Source organism: Cherax quadricarinatus, chromosome 1 (assembly GCF_038502225.1).
Source record: "Cherax quadricarinatus isolate ZL_2023a chromosome 1, ASM3850222v1, whole genome shotgun sequence".
NCBI lineage: Eukaryota > Metazoa > Arthropoda > Malacostraca > Decapoda > Parastacidae > Cherax > Cherax quadricarinatus.
The window spans coordinates 3459028-3482894 of record NC_091292.1 but is presented as its reverse complement, the minus strand read 5'-3'; the positions used below and the strand labels follow the sequence as shown (position 1 = coordinate 3482894).

General features: G+C 38.5%; 1 protein-coding gene across 2 annotated transcripts in view; it reads right to left on the bottom strand.

Annotated features, from left to right (window-relative positions):
- Cdc45 (cell division cycle protein 45) overlaps positions 1-23867 on the bottom strand; it is a 115207-nt gene that overhangs the window by 17697 nt on the left and 73643 nt on the right. For both annotated transcript variants that reach the window (XM_070084804.1, XM_070084867.1), the window contains exons 4-9: positions 11624-11695; positions 11292-11438; positions 9566-9627; positions 5755-5916; positions 4597-4728; positions 1936-2196 (exon numbers count right to left, since the gene is read on the bottom strand). In XM_070084804.1, coding sequence (XP_069940905.1) covers positions 1936-2196; positions 4597-4728; positions 5755-5916; positions 9566-9627; positions 11292-11438; positions 11624-11695 — 836 coding nt within the window. The remainder of the gene's footprint in view (positions 1-1935; positions 2197-4596; positions 4729-5754; positions 5917-9565; positions 9628-11291; positions 11439-11623; positions 11696-23867) is intronic.

Genomic DNA, 23867 nt, shown 5'->3' with positions numbered 1-23867 from the left:
CTGATGGGATCATGACAGAAATGTTAAAAGCAGGGGGGATATAGTGTTGGAGTGGTTGGTACTTTTGTTTAATAAATGTATGAAGGAGGGGAAGGTACCTAGGGATTGGCGGAGAGCATGTATAGTCCCTTTATATAAAGGGAAAGGGGACAAAAGAGATTGTAAAAATTAGAGAGGAATAAGTTTACTGAGTATACCAGGAAAAGTATACGGTAGGGTTATAACTGAAAGAATTAGAGGTAAGACAGAATGTAGGATTGCGGATGAGCAGGGAGGCTTCAGAGTGGGTAGGGGATGTGTAGATCAAGTGTTTACATTGAAGCATATATGTGAACAGTATTTAGATAAAGGTAGGGAAGTTTTTATTGCATTTATGGATTTAGAAAAGGCATATGATAGAGTGGATAGAGGAGCAATGTGGCAGATGTTGCAAGTATATGGAATAGGTGGTAAGTTACTAAATGCTGTAAAGAGTTTTTATGAGGATAGTGAGGCTCAGGTTAGGGTGTGTATAAGAGAGGGAGAATACTTCCCGGTAAAAGTAGGTCTTAGACAGGGATGTGTAATGTCACCATGGTTGTTTAATATATTTATAGATGGTGTTGTAAAAGAAGTAAATGCTAGGGTGTTCGGGAGAGGGGTGGGATTAAATTATGGGGAATCAAATTCAAAATGGGAATTGGCACAGTTACTTTTTGCTGATGATACTGTGCTTATGGGAGATTCTAAAGAAAAATTGCAAAGGTTAGTGGATGAGTTTGAGAATGTGTGTAAAGGTAGAAAGTTGAAAGTGAACATAGAAAAGAGTAAGGTGATGAGGGTATCAAATGATTTAGATAAAGAAAAATTGGATATCAAATTGGGGAGGAGGAGTACGAAAGAAGTGAATGTTTTCAGATACTTGGGAGTTGACGTGTCGGCGGATGGATTTATGAAGGATGAGGTTAATCATAGAATTGATGAGGGAAAAAAGGTAAGTGGTGCGTTGAGGTATATGTGGAGTCAAAAAACGTTATCTATGGAGGCAAAGAAGGGAATGTATGAAAGTATAGTAGTACCAACACTCTTATATGGATGTGAAGCTTGGGTGGTAAATGCAGCAGTGAGGAGACGGTTGGAGGCAGTGGAGATGTCCTGTCTAAGGGCAATGTGTGGTGTAAATATTATGCAGAAAATTCGGAGTGTGGAAATTAGGAGAAGGTGTGGAGTTAATAAAAGCATTAGTCAGAGGGCAGAAGAGGGGTTGTTGAGGTGGTATGGTTATTTAGAGAGAATGGATCAAAGTAGAATGACATGGAAAGCATATAAATCTATAGGGGAAGGAAGGAGGGGTAGGGGTCATCCTCGAAAGGGTTGGAAAGAGGGGGTAAAGGAGGTTTTGTGGGCTAGGGGCTTGGACTTCCAGCAAGCGTGCATGAGCGTATTAAATAGGAGTGAATGGAGGCGAATGATACTCGAGACCTGACGATCTGTTGGAGTGTGAGCAGGGTAATATTTAGTGAAGGGATTCAGGGAAACCAGTTATTTTCATATAGTCGGACTTGAGTCCTGGAAATGGGAAGTACAATGCCTGCACTTTAAAGGAGGGGTTTGGGATATTGGCAGTTTGGAGGGATATGTTGTGTATCTTTATATGTATATGCTTCTGAACTGTTGTATTCTGAGCACCTCTGCAAAAGCAGTGATAATGTGTGAGTGTGGTGAATGTGTTGAATGATGATGAAAGTATTTTCTTTTTGGGGATTTTCTTTCTTTTTTGGGTCACCCTGCCTCGGTGGGAGACGGCCGACTTGTTGAAGAAAAAAAAAAAAAAAAGTACTAAAATTACAAAAAAATGGCAGAGGTGCTAATTTTTTTAGAAATAATTTGGAAAAACGTATCAACTATCATACTGTATATGGGGAGAATGCTACTTAACATTAGACAAATACTTACATGGTAAGGCTGTCTGTAACATCCAGAAAGGCATCCGTGGCAGTCTTTTCTTTATCAGTATTTTCTAAGAGAGCTGATGTAGCATACACATAATCCAGAGCACTGAATTTGCTTCTAAAGCCTTGAGATATGGAGAAAGAGGCAAACAGTATATTATTCAATCCATATTTTTCTGCTTTAGATTCAAGTAGGGATTGAAGTTCATTACGAAGAGAGACATCCATGCCACAATACTTCTGCTTGCACTGTGCTAGAGGAAGCCTATGGTGAAATATAAATACTGCAATTAGAAGTCTATGCAATAAAATGAATACGAGTAAAATATAGAAATAAAAACCTAGCCAATATATTATCAGTAAGAGTGATGAGTCATAAGCAGGACATGGCATGCTAACATCCCTCTCAAGAGTTTTAACTAACTTTTTCAGTACCATAACAGGATTAACATTATAAACCATCTACAAATCCATATTATAACATTTCATATTTTCAGGTTAAAGTGATAAGTACTAGTAATTGTGCTAAAGTACTTCTGGGTTAACCAAACAGCACTAATTGAAAAACTACTATTGTGCTTCACATTTTAATTGGTATAGCCATAAAACTGAATTCTGACCCTAGTGAAAGATGCATTTCAAGCTAGGGTTCCCCACCTGGAATAAGGCATACCTCAATCATACAGATACTACTTGCATCTCAACCCCAGTAATGTCCCTACATGCTCTCTGTGCTCAGTAATAACCTTCTTCACTGCTTGATATGACTGACGTCTAGAGTTTTCACAATGTATCAAAACCCAAATATCAGCTGAAAGAGAGCAGTTGTAGTAGGTGGTTCTTTTGTTAGGGTCAAAATGCAGTGCTCTGCTGTGGTGGCCTTAGGGACCCCACACGGAATCATACAACTAGAACACAAGAATGGAGAAGGCATTCAAAGGTGTAATCGAGAGTCCAGAAGTACTGTATGAGGGGGAGACTTAACTGGACACCTAATAATCACGTTGAAAAGGTGCATAATAGTTAAGCTCTCACATGAATATAAGCTAAAGAGACAGCATTCTGCAAGACCAAAAGGCTCATTACTGCATGAAAACAAGCCCCAGAACTTGAAGCCACACTTTTATGTAACATACAGAGGCTCACTCTGCAAGCACATGTGGATGCACAAATGACAGCCAAGAGATCAATCTGACCTGGAAAGGTGTCCCCTGTCTGGCTGCAGAGGTAAAACAAAGTAAATAGTTTTAACAAAATTCCCCAGAATGAACCCCATGTTCAAGTGAAAAGTTATCAGTTAAGTCGTGAAAACCCAAAACTTTGCTGAAGAGTGAATGTATGTCTATATTTAATATAGAAGCTCATCAGCCAAAGACAAAATGTTGTCCATAGATTCCAGGACAGAAAAAAAAAAAAATGCTGAGCCTGTCACTGAAAATCATTGGGGAAGAGAAATATGCACTACAAGTACAAACATTGAAAATGATAGATCGATAGACTCGTGTAAAAAGCCAGGCTGAATCAGAATGCTATACCTGTATCAGAGAAGATTAGTAGAGACCAAGCTTGGCAGCCATCCCCGGCTGAACATTGGTGAAGGAACCCTCAGAGATGGGTTTTATCTTTAATGTGGGCAGAAGTAGATGCACATACAGGACCCCTCAAATCCAGAATGAGATAGGGATTTCCCCACAGGCGTTTTTTTTTTTTTCAACAAGTCGGCCATCTCCCACCGAGGCAGGGTGACCCAAAAAAGAAAGAAAATCCCCAAAAAGAAAATACTTTCATCATCATTCAACACTTTCACCACACTCACACATTATCACTGTTTTTGCAGAGGTGCTCAGAATACAACAGTTTAGAAGCATACACATATAAAGATACACAACACAGGCAAGTTAGGATAATTCTGCAGTAGACTAGGTGTTGTATCCTAGATGTGCTCATGATGCTAACCCAAAAAAGGACTACAATGACTGGAGAGAGGCAGATCAAAGTTCAGTAACAACAAGGGATACAGGAATGACAGCAACACTCATATTCCCTTGCCAATATCAATCACTGCCATCAGACTGGCTGGCTGATTGTGCTTTTAACAAGCAGTGGCACAACAGGGGCTGTAGCATACCCTGGCAAATATAATCACAATAAGGGATTATAATAATCATATTGCTATATGGTACTGTCCCATTGTATGGCAAGGCATCTATGTAATGCAATTGGTGAACAATCTGAAAACAATAAACATCTGAACACAACACTGAAGTCATAGGGGCAATTTCTAGATGACAGGAACAGATTGGAGAGTATCATTTTTCAGAGACCCCATGCAAGCAGGTGTAGAACAGATAAGACTCCCAACAGGTTGTAAATATTCTAAATCAAGGTGAGAAGCAGGAATTGAGCCAGCAAGTGCACAGTATGACCCACTCGGAGAGCAGAGCACCAAGTGCAGTGACATCCAGTGGCAAGAAAAGCAACAGAAGTTCAGACCCATAGGAACTTTGGGGTTCAGTGAAGTAGCTGTACCTCCCAGGACCCTCCAGTGCATTTTCTAACACTGTTCTCATTCTCGCCACAAATTTTATGCATAAAAATCTCGAAGTATTTAAACATGCACATTAAAAAATAAAAATCACTGATAATTCCACCAGGACAATCTTACCCCATTTCTGCTAATAACTCGTGTAGTCTCTTTTCTCCCTTGAGTGTCCAGAGTCTAAGTGTGGTGGCAGAGTAGAGAGAGTGACGCATGCTCTCTACCAAGCTCCAATGGCGATACAGTGCAAGCTGCAATCTTTACCGATAATTAAGGAAAAAACCTGTTTAGAGAAAACAATCTAAAGTTTCACATTCATAAATTTAACATAATTAAAGGGAAAAAATTGTATGAGCCACAAATTGCTGACCCACAGACAAAGAGCCCAGAACTCTTACCATGTCCACAGGTCTGATAGGCCTCATGACTGCTACAGATCACTTTTGCCAGCTCCCATTATTAACACTGGTGCCAGGTAATATTTGTTCATTTGTCTACACTCTTCTCAATACAAACTGAAATTTCACACTTTAATCTTGCAAGACCAGGAAATTTCAGTGTACAGTATACTGATAAGAAAGTACACATGAGAACAAATATTACCTAGCACCTGAACTGGCATTGTGAGTTCTATCAAGTATGATTCATGGCAACTATGGAACCTGTCACAGTCCACTGTGATAAGATTTTCTTTGGATTTTTAACCCTAGAGGGTTAGCCACCCAGGATAACCCAAGAAAGTCAGTGCGTCATCGAGGACTGTAACTTATTTCCATTGGGGTCCTCAGTCTTGTCCCCCAGGATGCGACCCACACCAGTTGACTAACACCTAGGTACCTATTTGCTGCTAGGCGAACATGACAACAGGTGTAAGGAAACATGTCAAAAATGTTTCCACCCCACCAGGAATCGAACCTGGGCCCTCTGTGTGTGAAGCGAGAGCTTTAGCCACCAGGCCACTGGGGCCTGATGCAGAGATCACATGCTCACCTTATGGCAAAAACAGTTCCCTTTATGAAAATTAAATTTTTTTAATTTCTCCAGACATCAGTTATTTAACAAGAACAAATAAGTCAGTAAAGCAATATTAATTCACCAAAAGGCAGCAATTTTCTGCACATAAAAAATCTAACTGAGAGAAATACATGTGACTTACCTATATTAATTGATATGTTTGAATCTAACATATTTTACAAATTACGTATTAACAATACTTTCAACAAACCAAATGTCAAACTTTTCCTAAACATTAGATAGAAAGTAAAAACTGTTGAAAAAGGATACTCTTTTTCGAAGGTGATCCTGAGGCAATCCAGCGGTTGTTCATCTTGTGCTTTGTGGTTAAGACGAGATACATGGTTCTGCAAAGTGGCTGTTACCAACAAGTATTTGTCAGGCTCTGTTTGCTCTGAGATCAATTGTTCTGTTTCACCAACAATTGCCCACCTACAAAAACATCAAAGGCTTAAACATTTTTGACACATGCAAAATGTATGTTATGCCTTGGCAAAAAGAATATTTTCTCTTTTATCCAATACATATCTAAACTTACACAATTTTGCTTTAAATACAGCGTCTCCTCACTTAGCGACGTACTCGTTTACCGACGACTCAGACTTATGATTGGGTCTCTGACCAGTATGCATACCTAAATAATGTAGATTAGAGCTATTTCCTCTATTCTGTTTATTACAATACACTACTGTATAAACATTTAAAAATATGCCAGAAACGTTATAAATGGTGCAAAGGTGACATTAAAACAATATCAAAGATGGTTGGTACGAGGTAGAGGTTGACCTAGGAAAGGTTGGAGGGAGGGGGTAAAGGAGGTTTTGTGTGTTAGGGGCTTGGACTTCCAGCAAACATGTATGAGCGTGTTAGATAAGAGCGAATGGAGACAAATGGTTTTTAGGACTTGACGTACTGTTGGAGTGTGAGCAGAGTAATATTTATGAAGGGATTCAGGGAAAGTGACAGGCCAGACTCGAGTCCTGGACATGGGAAGTCAAGTGCCTGCACTCTGAAGGAGGGGTGTTAATGCTGCAGTTTTATAATTGTAGTGTAAGCATATTTCTGGCAAGACAGAGATGGAGTGAATGATGGCGAAAGTTTTTTTTTTTTTTTTTTGGGGGGGGGGGGGGCAACCCGTCCTTGGTGGAAAATGGCTGATGTATTAAAAAAAAAAAAATTCCTCTACTGGCACAAGCCTCTTAAAGGTCCAAGTCCCTCAGCACTCAAAACCTCCCTCCAACCCTCCACCACACTAATTTGCTCCACCCTCTCTATACTGTATGTCCAAACTGTTGTAACAACCCCTTCTCTGGCCTCAGAATAATGCTTGGTAACTCTCACACCTAATCTCCATGCTCCAAATTCTCGGCATAATATTCATCGTATTTTCACTGCCTACAGCCTCCTCTTCACTATGACATTTAAAACCCATGCTTCACACCCATAGAAGTGTTGGTACCACTATACTCTGGTACATTTACCCTTTTTGCATCCATGGATAAGGTTCGTTGTGTCCACAGATGCCTCAATGTACCACCCACCTTCTTTCCCCCTCTTCAGTTCTATGGCTTACCTCATCTTATCTGCCAACAAGTAAACTCCCAAATATCTAAACACATTTACTTCACCTTTACCCCGTCACTCTGATTTGATAGCCAGTCTTCCACTGTCTAGATTTCTCGTTACCCTTATTACCTTGCTCTTTTCTATGCTCACTTTTAACTTCCTTCTTTCACATACCCCCCCCAAATTCTTCTACCAGCCTTTGCACCTTCTTTTCACAATCTCCTATAAGAACCATGTCACCAACAAAAAGGTACCGAGACAACTCTTACATTGTATCATATTCATTATCTTTTAATTCTACAACCCTCCCTCAGCATTCACTTCTTTTACAGCCCCATCTATAAATATGTTAAACAACCATGGTGGCATTATACATCCCTGTCTAAGGCATATTTTTACTGGAAAATGACCCCCCATCTCCTTCATACTCTAACTTAAATCTTGCTATCCACACAAACTCTTACTGCTTTATAATCGACTACCTATTCCATACTGTCTTATTTTTATTTTCAACAACAGCTATTATACACTTTACCTGGTATACTCAATAGGCTTATTCCTTTATTACTCTTACATTCTTTTATCCCCTTCTCCCACATATAAAGGAACTAAGCATACTCTCTGCCAATTCTTATTTACCTTTCCCATGCATATAATGATGAAATGTATCAACCATTCTAAAACTACATCCCCACTTGCTTTTAACATTTCTGTAAAGTAAAAGGACAAAAGTGCAACTAATGTGACATTTTATTGTGGCAATGTTTCCCTCTCCAGGAGCTCTGTCAAGCCGTTACAAACAGTACATGGACACAGAGGGTATATATAGGCTCAGAGTGAGGTGCAATACTAGTTGCACTTGTGTCCTTTTACTTTACATATTGTCGGTAATTCTACCAACATTATTACAATCTTTTAACATTTCTGTCGCGATCCCATCTGTTCCAGCTGCTTTACACCATTTGTCTTTCCATTTCCTCACACACCTCCCCCACCTTGCATCTTGCTCTTCCTCACTCCTGCAAGATGGTATATTTTCCTGTCCATTGCATGAAATCCCTGCATCTCTTTCTTCTTCAACTCAAAATATTCCCTTCATCTTCCCAATACCTTCACATCTTAAATAATGGCTGTCCTTGACTGGAACGATACACAAATAACCCGCACATAGGAGATAGGAGCTTACGACGATGTTTCGGTTCAACTTAGACCATTTACAAACTCCTCTTTAGTTTTAAACTGTTAAATCCATTTGTTCCTTAGACTTTCTCAACTTACTGATCTCATTCTATAACTTTTTATTCTCAGCAAAATTTGTTGATAAAACTTCACCCACAGTTCTTAGCACATTTTTTTTATTTCTATTTTACTCTCCACATATTAACTCTTCAACTTCTCATGTGCTAACTACTTCTCTCTTACCACCCTCTTCACCTCCTTCCACCAATTGCTTCTGTTCCCTCCAGGACCCAGCCTCCTATACTTGCACTGAACATTACATTCTATACCATCACATATGTACGTGTACATATACAATAACACCTTTCATTGATGGACCTCTCATTAACAGATAATTGGCAATTTCAGATAAAAAATTGGCTGGGCAAATGCTGTAATTATCAGACAAAATGGACAAAATTCTGTAATTCTGTATTTTGTCTGTAGTGATAGTGTCTAGCTGTCTTCTGAAATATCAGGTTAAGTCTGCTAACTCCAATGTTTGTCCAGTACAGGCAAAACTGCCTATGTTCAGTCCTATCCATTTTCATTGTTCCCAAGCCATAGGCCATTCATACCAGTACTGTTTGTGCTCACTCGTGCATACACTTGCAATTCAGTTTCTAATTTTCCCTAGATTTAAAACATTTCGTGACTTTATTAACATTATGTAAAGTGCAATTAACAATGGCTTCTAAAGCAAGTGCTGGGGCCCAGAGAAAATGTATAGTTCTCAGAAATCTGTCTTCTTGGTTATCTACATCATTTGTACTAGTAGAGTTTTAACTTTTATCTTGAGACAGAGATGATGTAGTCTGACTCACCACTATTGATCACAGCCATTTAAACTTCATCTCTACACCACAAAAGGTAAGTAAAATTTTTGTAAATTACACAAGTACTGTACTCTAAAATTACGATACAACACAGTACTGTACTGCAGTACTACAGGTAACAATACCTGTATTCTTAGTATCAGTTGTCTTCTGCATGAGCGGACCAAGTCGCTACTTCAGAAGACAACCAGATGATCATGAAATATTAATTTCATAATTCAGGAGCTGGGTAAAATTGAAATGATCATAAACTCCCTCCCTTGTTAGTCTGTTAATGAGAGGCTTTACTGCATCTGTTTAATAATCAAAGCCTGTGAACAAGATAACAAAATTTTAAATATAGTTCACTGCATTATGAAAATACATTATCAGAACAGAAAAAATAAAACTCTTAATAAAAAAAACTTTAAGGCACATTTCCACTCTCAGCTTCAATATACGTTTTGAATTTATGAACTTACCATAATAATTCATTAGAGTCTTTAGACAGCTTCCATGCCAAGTCAAACATCAAAGTTGCAGTCTGGGGAGGGAGGGAGAAAAAAAAAAAGTCACTCTCAGTTATGCACAACAGGTAGAATTAAAATCAGCCAGACACTAAAAATTCTGAAAAAAACTGAAGCATCAACCAAGAAAGCTACAGAATAATTTTACTGATGAAATATATGAAAAACATCTAAACATATATCATACAAGAAAAAAGAAATCACATACATTACTCATACAGTACAACAAAAAAGTGAACATATTAATATTATGGAAGTTTTGAATTAACACACACAACAAAGTATGAAATTTCATTATAAAACAACTAGCAGACTTCAAGAGATTAACTCATAATGTGAAGGAGGGAAAAGGGTTGAAGAGTGAGAAGTTACCAATAACAGACTTTGAAATGAACTGAGGTGTAACACATCTTAACTTGTAAACCCAAGAAGAAAAAAAAAAAGGAGATAGTGAGGTGGTCATAGTCTGGAGGGAGAGAAAGGAAAGGGGAAGTGGAAAAGTACAAAGAGTTAGGGGGAAAGAGAAGGTAAAAAAGAGGAGAGAGTAAAGAGTCAACTCTCCACCTAAAGAAAATATTTATTACTACAGTACTGCACATGGATATAACTGAATCCTCCTCAAGAGATGTTTTAGATTAGATTAACTGAAGTTAATTAAATCTAACAGAATATGAATACAATACACCAAAAATGTAATATCAATCAATCAAGTTTATTCTCTATAAGGATTACAATGCAGGGTTTACAGATTTTGGTTATTGTGTGGTTTACATGTAATAAAATGCTAATTACAGAGGGGGCCACTAGGACACCTAGCATGGCTAGGCATTTCGGACAGACTTAGATTAATTCTTAACCCTAAATTATTACAAATTATGGAGTAAGTTGACTAAATACTAGTTTGTGAGTTTAGCAATGTGAATGCTTTTGTTTTGGCACAATACATAGTTTATATATTGGAGTATCACAGGCAAACTTATGACTAGTTAGGAATCATTATCTTAAGATTAAGATTCATATTTCTGTGCTTATAGTCAAATGAGTGAGTGAGTGAGTGCAAGTGTGAACCACCAGGTGGTTTTTATGTAGTTAGTTGACGGGGTGTATCAGGGAGATAAGATGTTTTCTAACGGTAGTTTTGAAGGTGATGAATGTGTCTGCAGTTCTAGAGTTTTCAGATAGGGTGTTCCAGATTTTAGGGCCTTTGACATACATTGAATTTTTGTAAGGGTTTAGTCGGACACGGGGAATGTCATAGAGATGTTTGTGTCTGGTGTTATGCCTGTGGGTCCTGTCACAATTATCCACTCCAAGAAAGTTATTTCACTTTAGGAGAGGGCAGTAAAACAGAGAAATCCTTACGTTAAGAAAACATTCTGGCAGAGATACAGAATTACTTTTTGAGTCTTGGAGATGGGAAGTACAGTGCCTGCACTCTGAAGGAGGGGTGTTAATGTTGCAGTTTAAAAACTGTAGTGTAAAACACCCTTCTGGCAAGACAGTGATGGAGTGAATGATGGTGAAAAGTTTTTCTTTTCGAGCCACCCTGCCTTGGTGGGAATCGGCCAGTGTGTTAATAAAAAAAAAAAAATTACAAGGGAAAACTGATCTCTTAGATGGATGGGTTAAGAAGTGAAAGTTGAGTGGGAGAAGAAAAATCATAAATATAGAAATCCCTTACTGAGCTTCCATAATATGAAAATTGTGTGTAATCAAAAATAATTTTGTGACGCTGCTGCTCCCAGTGTCGTCTTTCCCTTCGTTTTTCAAGAGCCTCTTCATCAAAGCGTGGTCGCTTCCCTCCTTCTTCATCACTTTCTTCTTCACTCTATAAGAGGCCAATTTCATATTAGTGTTCACTATAAAACATCTGAATTTATCTGGATTTGTTGTCTTCTACCTAAAAACTGGCTTTCCGTCCTTATTTGAACATAAAGAGTATTTATTTTATGATCATTTTGATATTTTCCAACAAGTGTATCACTGTATGTCTAATGAAATTATAGCTCTTACTTCATCCTCCCGAAACACATCATCAAAAGCTGGGACTTCCTCTTCATCACCAAGCTTGGTCATGATCCGAATCTGAAATAACATAAAACCAAGTTTTCTTAATTGTAAATAAAAAGAGAGAAATGCATCACTGTCAAGCAGTTCCCTATCAGTACAGCTGTAGTGACTCAGCATCTTGAAATGGGCTCAAATGTATGCTCAAAAATTATAACATTTTAATGAGGGGAATGAAGTTAGTTTAATATGTTTATTATGCATCCCATACTTATGGTGTGGTAGTCACAAGATAACAGAGGCACATAATGGATCCAGGGACTGCACCACAGTGTTGATTCAATTCAATTCAATTCTATTCAATTCAATTCAATTCAAATTCAATTCAAAGTTTATTCTCTATAAGGATTACAATGCTGAGTTTACAGAATTTGGTTATTGTGTGCTTTACATGTAGTAAAATAATGATTACATAGTGTACCACTAGAACACCTAGCATGGCTAGGCATTTCGGGCAGACTTAGTTTAATTCGTAATTTTAAAATATTACAAATTATGAGGTAAGTTGGTATTATGGCTAAGTGACTAAATACTAGTTTGTGAGTTTAGCAATGTGAATGCTTTTGTTTTGGCACAGTACATAGTTTCAGTATTGGAGTATCACAGGATTCATTATTTTAAGACTGAGATTAATATTTCTGTTTATGGTCAAATGAGTGAGTGAGTGTAAGTGTGAACCACCAGGTGGTATTCGTGTAGTTAGTTGACGGGGTGCATCAGGGACATAAGATGTTTTCTAATGGTAGCTTTGAAGGTGATGAATGTGTCTGCAGTTCTAGAGTTCTCAGGTAGGGTGTTCCAGATTTTAGGGACTTTGACATACATTGAATTTTTGTAAAGGTTTAGTCGGACACGGGGAATGTCGTAGAGATGTTTGTGTCTGGTGTTATGCCTGTGGGTTCTGTCACAACTATCAAGAAAGCGTTTTAGGTCAAGGTTGATATTGGAGTTTAAGGTCCTGTAGATGTAGATTGCACAGTAGTAAGTGTGGATGTACTGAACAGGGAGTAAGTTTAGATCTATGAAGAGTGGGGGGGAGGGGTGTTGCCAGGGATGGGATTTGGTGATTATTCTTACTGCAGCTTTTTGTTGGGTTATTATTGGCTTTAGGTGTGTTGCTGCAGTTGATCCCGAAGCACAAATAGCATAGGTGAGGTATGGATAAATAAGCGAGTGGTATAGTGTGAGAAGGGCATTTTGCGGCACGTAGTATCGTATCTTGGAGAGGATCCCAACCGTTTTGGATACTTTTTTGGTTATGTGTTGTATATGGGTGCTGAAATTCAGGTTGTTGTCAAGGTATAGGCCTAGGAATTTGCCCTCATTATGTCTGGTAATTAGAGTGTTGTCTATCTTAATGTTAATTTGTGCATCTACTGCTCTGCTACCAAACATAATATAGTAGGCTTTGTCAGTGTTAAGCGTAAGTTTATTGGCTGTCATCCAAGTCGATATTTTGATCAGCTCCTCGTTAACAATGGTGTCGAGGGTGGCAAGATTAGGGTGAGAGATGACATAAGTCGTGTCGTCAGCAAAGAGAATGGGTTTCAGGTGTTGGGATACGTTTGGAAGATCACTGATGTATATGAGGAAGAGCAGGGGACCAAGGACACTTCCCTGCGGAACTCCAGTATCAAGTGGCCGTGTTGTTGACGCTGTGTCTTTAATGGTGACATACTGATACCTATTAGTAAGATAAGATTTGAAATAAGCAAGCGCATGGCCTCTTATACCGTAATGGTCAAGTTTGTGGAGTAGGATGTCGTGGTCTACTGTGTCAAAAGCTTTTCTTAGGTCAATAAAAATTCCTAGTGGATATTCCTTATTTTCCAATGCTGTGTAAAGCAGATCTAGCATTTTTATGATTGCATCATTAGTGCTTTTATTTTTCCTGAATCCAAATTGGCAGGGGTTGAGTAAGTTTTGTGCCATTATAAATGAATATAGTCTCCTGTGCACGAGCTTCTCAAAGATTTTGGATAGCAATGGTAAGTTTGATATTGGCCTATAGTTGTTTAAGTCTGTAGGGTCACCACCTTTATGTATTGGTGTAACCCTTGCCATCTTGAGTAGTTTCAGGAAGGTGCTAGTTTCTAGTGACTCGTTAAAAAGTAATGAAATAGCATGCGAAAGGACATGGGCCGCTAGCTTGTACAGTATTATTATTATTATAATCAAAAAGAAGTGCTAAGCCACAAGGTGCTTGTACAGTAATGGTGGGACATGAGACAGATTCCCTGAGTTATTTTTAAGTGACTTTATAATCTCGGTGACTTTCGTGGGCTCAGTTGGTGCAAGATAGAAGGAATTTGGGAAATTCCCATCTAGGTAGTCCCCGGCATGGGCATTGGTATGTGGGATTTTATTGGCGAGATTAGATCCTATGGTTGAGAAGAAGTCGTTTATCTTGTTAGCTGTGTCAGTGGGATGTAGTGGTGTTTCATAAGGTTTAGTTAGGACAATATTCTTGGTTTTTTTCAGTTTGTGGGTCCCTAGAATTAGTGGCAATGAACTATTCACATGTTATTATCTGGTTACAACTGTGATGAGTTATTTGTGCAGACACGAATTAAAGTAAAAAAAAATATTACCAAAATATTTAAGCAACATACACTTGTAAAAAGATGCGTTACTTACACTGGGCAAAGTTGGGTATTTTCTAGAATAGTTGGTAATATATCATTTGGGATAAAATACTTTGATATTTTTTGAGCATTTCTGAGCAAGTTGTCTTTGAATTAAATTTATTGCATTCCAGTACATGACTCAAGGTGTGACAACTGCCCATAATTTGTGAAGGAGTGTGCTGTGATGATGGCATCAATACAGCTGAAGGGATAGTAGTTAGGAATGGGGAATGAAGAACTCTGTTAATTATAGATTTTTTTTTCTCAACAAGTCGGCTGTCTCCCACCTAGGCAAGGTGAACCAAAAAGAAAGAAAATCCCCAAAACAAAAATATTTTCATCATCATTCAACACTTTCACCTCACTCATACATAATCACTGCTTTTACAGAGGTGCCCCAATAGAACATTTTAGAAACTTATATAAAGATACAATATAAAAAGTGACCTGAAATAATTACAATATCAGAGCCCCAATTATATATATACCGTCCTATTACACATCCCACCAAACTGCCAATATCCCAAAACCCCTCCTTTAAAGTGGAGGCATTGCACTTCCTATTTCCAGAACTCAAGTCTGGCTATATAAAAATAACAGGTTTCCCTGAATCCCTTAACTAAATATTACCCTGCTCACACTCCAACAACTCGTCAGGTCCCAAATACCATTCGTCTCGATTCACTCCTATTCAATACGCTCATGCACGCTTGCTGGAAGTCCAAGTCCTGCGCTCACAAAACCTCCTTTACCCCGTCTCTCCATTCTTTTCGAGGACGACCCCTACCTCGCCTTCCTTCCCTGACAGATTTATACACTCTCCATGTCATTCTATTTTGATCCATTGTCTTTAAATGACCAAACCACCTCAACAACCCTTCTTCAGCCCTCTGACTAATATTTTTATTAACTCCACACCTTCTCCTAATTTCCATACTTTGAATTCTCAGCATAATATTTACACCAAACATTGCCCTTAGACAGGACATTTCTTTTGCCTCCAACCACCTCCTCTCTGCAGCATTTACAACCCAAACCTCGCACCCACATAAGAGTGTTGGTACCACTATACTTTCATACATTCCCTTCTTTGCCTCCAGTGATAACGTTTTTTTGTCTCCACATATACCTTGACGCACCACTCACCTTTTTCCCCTCATCAATTCTATGGTTAACCTCATCCTTCATAAACCCATCCGCTGACACATCAACTCCCAAATATCTGAAAACATTCACTTCTTCCATACTCCTCTCCAATGTGATATCCAATTTTTCTTTATCTAAATCATTTGATACCCTCATCACCTTACTTTTATCTATTTTCACTTTCAACTTTCTACCTTTACACACCCTCCCAAACTTGTCCACTAACCACTGCAACTTTTCTTTAGAATCACCCATAAGCACAGCATCATCAGCAAAAAGTAACTGTGTCAACTCCCATTTTGTATTTAATTCCCCATAATTTAATCCCACCCCTCTCCCTAACACCCTAGCATTTACTTCTTCAACAAGCTCATCTATAAATATAGTAAACAACCATGGTGACATTACACATCCTTTTCTAAGATCTACTTTTACCGGGATGTAGTATCCCTCTCTTCTACACACCCTAACCTGAGCCTCACTATCCTCATGAAAACTCTTTACAGCATGTAATAACTTACTACCTCTTCCATATACCTGCAACACCTGCCACATTGCTCCCCTATCCACTATCATATGCCTTTTCTAAATCCATAAATGCATTGAAAACTTCCCTACCTTTATCTAAATACTGTTCACATATATGCTTCAATGTAAATACTTGATCTACACATCCCCTACCCACTCTAAAGCCTCCTTGCTCATCCACAAACCTACTCTTACTGTCTTACCTCTAATTCTTCCAATAATAACCCTACCGTACACTTTTCCTGGTATACTCAGTCAACTTATTCCCCTACAATTCTTATAAACTCTTTTGTCTCCCTTCCTTTTATATACATGCTCTCTGCCAATCCCTAGGTACCCTTCCCTCTTCCTTACATTTATTAAACAAAAATACCAACCACTCCAACACTTTATCTTCCCCTGCTTTTAACACTTTTGTCATGATCCCATCAGCTCCAGCTGCTTTACCCCCTTTCATATCCATATCAACTGCACCAGTGTTTAACGGGAAGACAACATGGCAGAAAACCTGATCAACTAAATCTCCAAGGAAATGACAGGTCTGTAGGACTTTTTTCTTCAGTGCCACACGAGGGAAAGAATTGAGCATTTAAACATGGCTGACCGGCATCCAAACAGCCGCTACTGCCAGACGTACAACTAGCGAAGTGAAATTCTCATCTTTACTGACGTTCATCTGTTGACAGTAGCATCATATCTGTACCATCATATCACCTGTACCAGTGCTAACGAGAGGGAAACACAGAGAGACATCGTCAAATCAACAGTACAAAACTCCAAGGTTATAGGTCGGATATCCCTCAGTGCCAGTCGTGAGAAAGAAGTGAATAGTTAAACAGTCAAGGTTAATGTTTTAGTAGCTGACCTATATTCAGCTGACCAGTGTACAGCGAGAGAATCATAGCAGAAAACGCCAAATATATCTATAAACTCAAGGAAAGTCAGGTTGTAGGTGGCGTTACTCCCCTCAGTGTTTTAAAAATGGCTGAGTCAGTAGAACAGGTCAGGAGACAACAACACCACACAACCCCCGATAAATGGAATTGAGGGGGATTTGGAAGGATAAAACCATGGATTAAACCTTTCTGATCTACCAGAATGGAAAGGAGTTAGAAGTTAATTGGGGAAGCCAGACTGTGAAGTGAGATGGGAAGGGGAGTGTGTAATAAGGGGTTAACTGTAAAGGGTTTGTGAAGTTAAGGGAAAAGTGAGCAGTGAAGAGGGTTTTGAAGACGAAATTTTACTAGTAATTCAGTGGTGATTGTTAAAGCAGATACTAAGTGTACTAAGGACGGGAAAAGAGAAATAAATATTATTGTATATGAGTAAAAGAGCAAAGAGTGAAAATGGCAGGCATTAGGGGGGTACAGGCTGCCATAATTATATTTATATTTCTTCTTCAATTCCATGAAGAAAGAAATCAGTCATGGGGGCTGGAAAAGGTGAATGGAGTAACAGCGCCCTGGACAGTGAAAGTCCAACAGTTGCCATCCTACCATAAAAGTAAATGTCACTATCGCTGCAAGGTATGGCAACACCGCATACCCAAACAAAAACAGTGGCACACAGCTCTTATTGTAGCGCTCTTAAGTGGTGATATCCAAATTAATCCAGGACCTCAAACTATTGTGCAGAGGCAAAGCAGACAGATAAATGACGGTGATAATGACGGTCTAGTAGCTAGGAATGATAACCTTAACTCCATATGTAATGCATACATAGGTCAATGTGAGACAATACAGCCATTATTATCTCAAACACTACCAAACAGGTGCATACACTGTACTAAAGTACGCATGAAAAACAGAAAAGGCACCTTATGTAAAATATGTAAGGGGTGGGTGCATGATGGATGTATGTACAATTATAGCAATGGTGCCAGAATTCATTTTGTGTGTAACAAATGCACTTTGGCACAGTTACCCTTTAGCAGTGATGACATTGATTTACCTAATTTTAATACAAATGACCCATTGCCATATATTGATGATTATGATTGTTTTATGAAAACAGGCCTTCACTTTATTCATGTCAATGCAAGATCACTTCTTCCTAAATTGGCAGAGATTAGGATTCTAGCTAACAAAATTAGGGCGGCAGTTATAACCATCTCTGAATCTTGGTTGGATGATACGGTGACTGACGACGAGGTCAAAATAGATGGTTACAATATAAAACGCTTAGATAGGAACAGAAAGGGTGGTGGAGTATGTGCCTACATTAGAAATGACTTAGCTTACAACCCAAGACCTGATTTAAATAACAATAAACTGGAGATTCTATGGTTTGAAGTGCTGCTTCCTAAGACCAAACCCATCTTAGTAGGAACTAGTTACCGCCCTCCTACCCAGGACCAGTTCTTAGAAGACTTTTCCAGAGTCTTGTCCGGAGTTGAAAACAATTGCGAGACAATAATACTGGGCGACTTCAATATCTGTTTTCAGCAGCAAAATAACGGGCTATGCAAAAGGTATAAGGAAATTCTAGGATTAAATAGTTACACTCAACTAATTAATACTCCAACCCGGATCACACAGTTCTCAGCCACCCTAATTGACCACATACTTTGTAACCGCTCTGAGAACATTAGTCAGTCAGGCGTCATTACCACAGGTCTTAGTGATCATTTCATCATTTACTGCACCAGGAAAATCACTAGGGATAGGATAGGCCTACACAGGACAATAAAAATGAGGTCAACTAGAAACTACAGCAAAGAAACACTGGTAAATAGGCTACACAATTGTGACTGGACAGAGATAACAAGTTGCACGGACGTAAACGATGCCTGGGAAAAATTCAAAACAATGTTCACTACCATCCTTGATAATATTGCACCAGTTAAAGAGGTTAGGATTAAACGAAGAACTGAACCCTGGATGAATACTGAGATATTAGATAATATGAAATTCAGAGACCAGCTGCTAAAAAGATTTAAAGCAAACAGACAGGATATTGCAGCACTAAATGAATTCCAAAGGGTGAGGAACAGAGTACAGAGACTTATAAAAGGAGCAAAGGCAAAGCACTACTGCTCAAAAATTGAAGAGTATAAGCATAACCCCAGAAAGCTCTGGCAACAACTAAAACAGTTGGGGTATAGCCATAAGCCAGTAGATAGGTCTAACATAGTACTCACTATCGATAATGAGGTATGCCACGAAACATCTAAGGTGGCAAATTGCTTTAATTCATACTACACATCTGTTGCATCAACACTAGTAAGTAAACTACCAGCTGCATCAAATACCTTTAACACAGACTCTGATAAGTTTCAAACATACTATACCAATAAAGGGGTAACCCCAAACAGTTGTCAACTAGTAAGTGTATCTCACGACTTTATTCAAAAAGAACTAAGCAGGTTAAACCCAACTAAGAGCACAGGCCCTGATAACATCCCGTCTAAGTTCCTAAAAGATGGTGCTTCTGAACTGTCAATCCCTATTGCTCACATAATAAATCTATCAATCACCACTAATACCGTACCAGAGGGGTTCAAGGAGGCCAGAGTTACTCCTATCTTCAAGAAAAATAGTAGGTCTGATGTAAGCAACTATAGGCCTGTTAGTATACTCAGTATAATATCTAAAATTCTAGAGAGGGCAGTGTATTCTCAAGTAGTTAAGTACCTTAATGACAACAACATTCTCCATAGCTATCAATCGGGCTTTAGAAGATCCTACTCAACCGACACCTCCCTTATTAATCTGATGGATTACCTGAGAACTGAAATGTCAAAGGGGAACCTCATAGGTATGGTAACCTTAGACCTGCAAAAGGCCTTCGATACTGTCAACCACAATATATTATGTAATAAACTTCAAGCTATCGGTATAGGTTCTGTAGACTGGTTTAAGTCCTACCTTAGCAACAGGAGACAAATAGTCAAAATCAACAAAACAGAATCAGAACCCCTGCCAATAACATGTGGAGTTCCCCAAGGTAGTATTCTGGGTCCCTTATTATTCTTATGTTATGTCAATGATATGCCTATCAGTGTCAAGTGCAAACTCCTACTGTATGCAGATGACAGTGCTCTGTTAGTGTCAGGTAAAGACCCACAAGATATTGCTAATGTTTTAACACTGGAACTGGAGTCCTGCAGCAAATGGTTAGTAGACAACAAACTATCATTACACCTAGGGAAAACTGAAGCCATTCTCTTTGGCACGAAACATAAACTGAGAAGGGTAAATAATTTTAATGTTCAATGTAATGGGGAGCCCATCACTTTGGTTTCATCAGTAAAATATTTGGGAATCCCCTTTGACCCATGCATGTCAGGAGAATTGATAGGGAACAGTGTAGTAAAGAAAGCGAATGCCAGACTGAAGTTCCTGTATAGACAAGCACAGTGTCTACCTACTGAGGCCCGCAGGACCCTATGTCTAGCCCTTATACAATGCCATATGGATTACGCTTGCTCTTCTTGGTACTCTGCCTTGACAAAAAAACTGAAAGATAGACTGCAAATCACCCAGAACAAAATCGTAAGATTCATCCTGGGGCTGGGACCAAGAAAACATGTAGGCCAGGATGAATTACAGCAGTTGGATATGCTGAATGTTGAAGACAGAGTAAAACAACTGAAGCTAAATCATGTTTATAAAATTGCTCACAAACAATGTCCAGAATATCTTGCTGTCAATTTTGTCAAGGTTGGGAACCAAAGCAATCATAGTACTAGGGGGAGAGAGCACAACTTTGTAGTACCCACAGTCAGTGGCCAGGCTTCAAACACCTTTTATTGTACAGCAATAAAGGAATGGAACAGACTGCCCTCACATGTCAAAGCCAGTCATAGCATGAACCAGTTCAAGAAGAGTGCCAAAAGGTGTCTGATGAATGTAGCTACAGAAAGGGAGGGGAATGACTTTCTATTTTTTAGCTAACACACGTGTAAATTTTACCTTATTCCTAGTAATGACCCTCATATTGTAGATAGTCTTAATGACCCTCGTGTAGTAGATAGTCTTTTTAGTATGATAATAAGATGTTATCTTCATTATAGAATAATAAGAAAATTTTATAACCTTTATATTATAATAATAAGGTAAAAGGACCCCAATGGAAATAAGTCACTCTGTCTGACTTTTCTGGGTAATCCTAGGTTCTCTACACATATGCTGCTATGTATGATAATTCTATGTAACTGTATTTGTGTATACCTGAATAAACTTACTTACTTATTCATTCTACGTGATGCCTCACGCACCTCCCCCACACTCGCGTCTTGCTTTTCTTCACTCCCAAAAGGTATTATACCTCCCTGGCCAGTGCATTAAATGATCACCTCTCTTTCTTCGTCAACATTTAAAAGTTCCTCAAAATATTCCAGCCATCTACCCAATACCCCCAGCTCCCTATCTACTAACTCCCCTACTCTGTTTTTAACTGACAAATCCATTTGTTCCCTAGGCTTTCTTAACCTTTTTTATCTCACTCCAACATTTTTTCTCGTTTTCATTAAAATTTCTTCACAGTGCCTCTCCCACTATCATCTGCTCTCCTTTTGCACTCTCTCACCACTCTTCACCTTTCTTTTACTCTCCATATACTCTGCTCTTCTTATAACACTTCTGCTTTGTAAAAACCTCTCATAAGCTACCTTTTTCTCTTTCATCACACCCTTTACTTCATCATTCCACCAATCACTCTTTTCTCCTGCCCCCACCCTCCTATAGCCACAAACTTCTGCCCCACATTCTAATACTGCATTTTTAAAACTATTCCAACTCTCTTCAACCCCCCTCCCCCCCCACTACTCATATTTGCCTTAGCCCACCTTTCTGTCAATAGTTGCTTATATCTCACCCTAACTTCCTCCTCCCTAAACTTATACACTTTCACCTCTCTTCCATTGTTTCCATTTTCATTTCATCCCATCTACCTCTTACTCTAACTGTAGCTACAACTAAATAATGATCCGATATACCAGTTGCTCCTCTATAAACATGTACATCCTGAAGCCTACCCATCAACCTTTTATCCACCAATACATAATCTAACAAACTATGGTACTTTCGTTACATGCTATATCATACCTTGTATACTTGTTTATCCTCTTTTTCATGAAATATGTATTACTTATTACCAAACCTCATTCTACACATAGCTCAAGTGAAGGCTTTCCACTTTCATTTACCCCTGGCACCGCAAATGTAAATACTACTCCGTCCATAACATTTTTAACCACTTAGCACTGAAATCCCCAACCACTAGTACTCTCTCACTTGGCTTAAAACTCCCCATGCACTCAACATTTCCCAAAATCTTTCTCTCTCCTCTACACTTCTCTCTTCTCAAAGTGCATAAATGCTTACTATAACCCACTTTTCACATCCAACCCTTATTTTACTCCACATAATCCTTGAATTAATACATTTACATTCCCTCTTTTCCTGCTATAACATCTTTCAACATTATTGCTACTCCTTGTTTAGCTCTAACTATTTGAAATCCCTGACCTTTTCCCATTTATTTCTCCCCATTGAAACTCTCCCACCCCCTTCAGCTTTGTTTCACTTAAAGCCAGGACATCCAGCTTCTTCTCATTCATAACATCCACAATCATCTTTCTTATCATTCACACAACATCCACACACATTCAAACATCGCACTTTGATGGTTTTCTTCTTTAGTTGGCTATACAGGAAAAGGGGTTACTAGCCCATTGTTCCCGGCATTTTAGTTGACTTTTACAACACGCATGGCTTACGGAGGAAAGATTCTTTTTCCACTTCCCCATGGATATAAAAGGAAAAGCAATGAGAATAAGAACTGTTAAGATAAAATCAAAGAAAACTCAGTCGAGTGTGTATATATAAATGTGTACATGTATAAGCAGTGTGACCTAAGTGTAAGTAGAAGTAACGAGATGTACCTGAAATCTTGCATGTTTACGAGACAGAAAAAAGACACCAGCAATCCTACCATCATGTAAAACAATCACAGGCTTTCGTTTTACACTCACTTGGCAGGACGGTAGTACCTCCCTGAGTGGTTGGTGTCTACCAACCTACTACAACCAATTACAGTATTATTACAACATATTCATTGGAAAGCACTAAACCCATAGGGGTCATACAGCCCCTGGGGACTAGGAGGTAATCAAGGTGAGAGTAGCTCCCATTCCTTGGATAAAAAGTGCTTCACCAGAACCAAGTCATCCCCCTTGAAAAAGAGGCTCTACTGAAATTTTGAAAAATTATTTTCTTGTACATTGTGGTCTTTGTTAACAAATATTTAGAAATACAGCATTATAGCGTCCCTAAATTTAAAAACCATGTGCCTTTTTTTTTTTATTCAACATATATATATGTACCAAATTTGATGTACTGTAGCTCAATTCAAGCATTAAAGATATTCTCTGGAATGAAACTAAAATTCATTATATTAAAACTTAAGAAAATGTCTCATAAAAATTTTCATGAAAACTAAAAATAAATATTGACATTAGGGCTATTTTCACAATCTTGGTGGAAAAAAAGGCCAACAGTCAGAACCACAGTTGTTGTAAGTATAAAACTCTTAGGAACTCAAACAAAAAACAAAAATAATAAAAATAAGAAATTCAATATTTGCAACTCAGTCTAATTACTCCTTAAGCAGATACATCACTATACAAGTTAAATTAATGTGCACTTATTGTAATGTATAATACACCAGGAAATGCAGTATGTACTAGGTTTGTTAGGAAATTCACATTTTTTTTTCCTTTGTTTTGATACAATCATTATATACACTTCAAGCATCATATGGTATACAAGAATAAGTAAGCAGTGTACAGTGGACCCCCGCATAACGATTACCTCCGAATGTGACCAATTATGTAAGTGTATTTATGTAAGTGCGTTTGTACGTGTATGTTTGGGGGTCTGAAATGG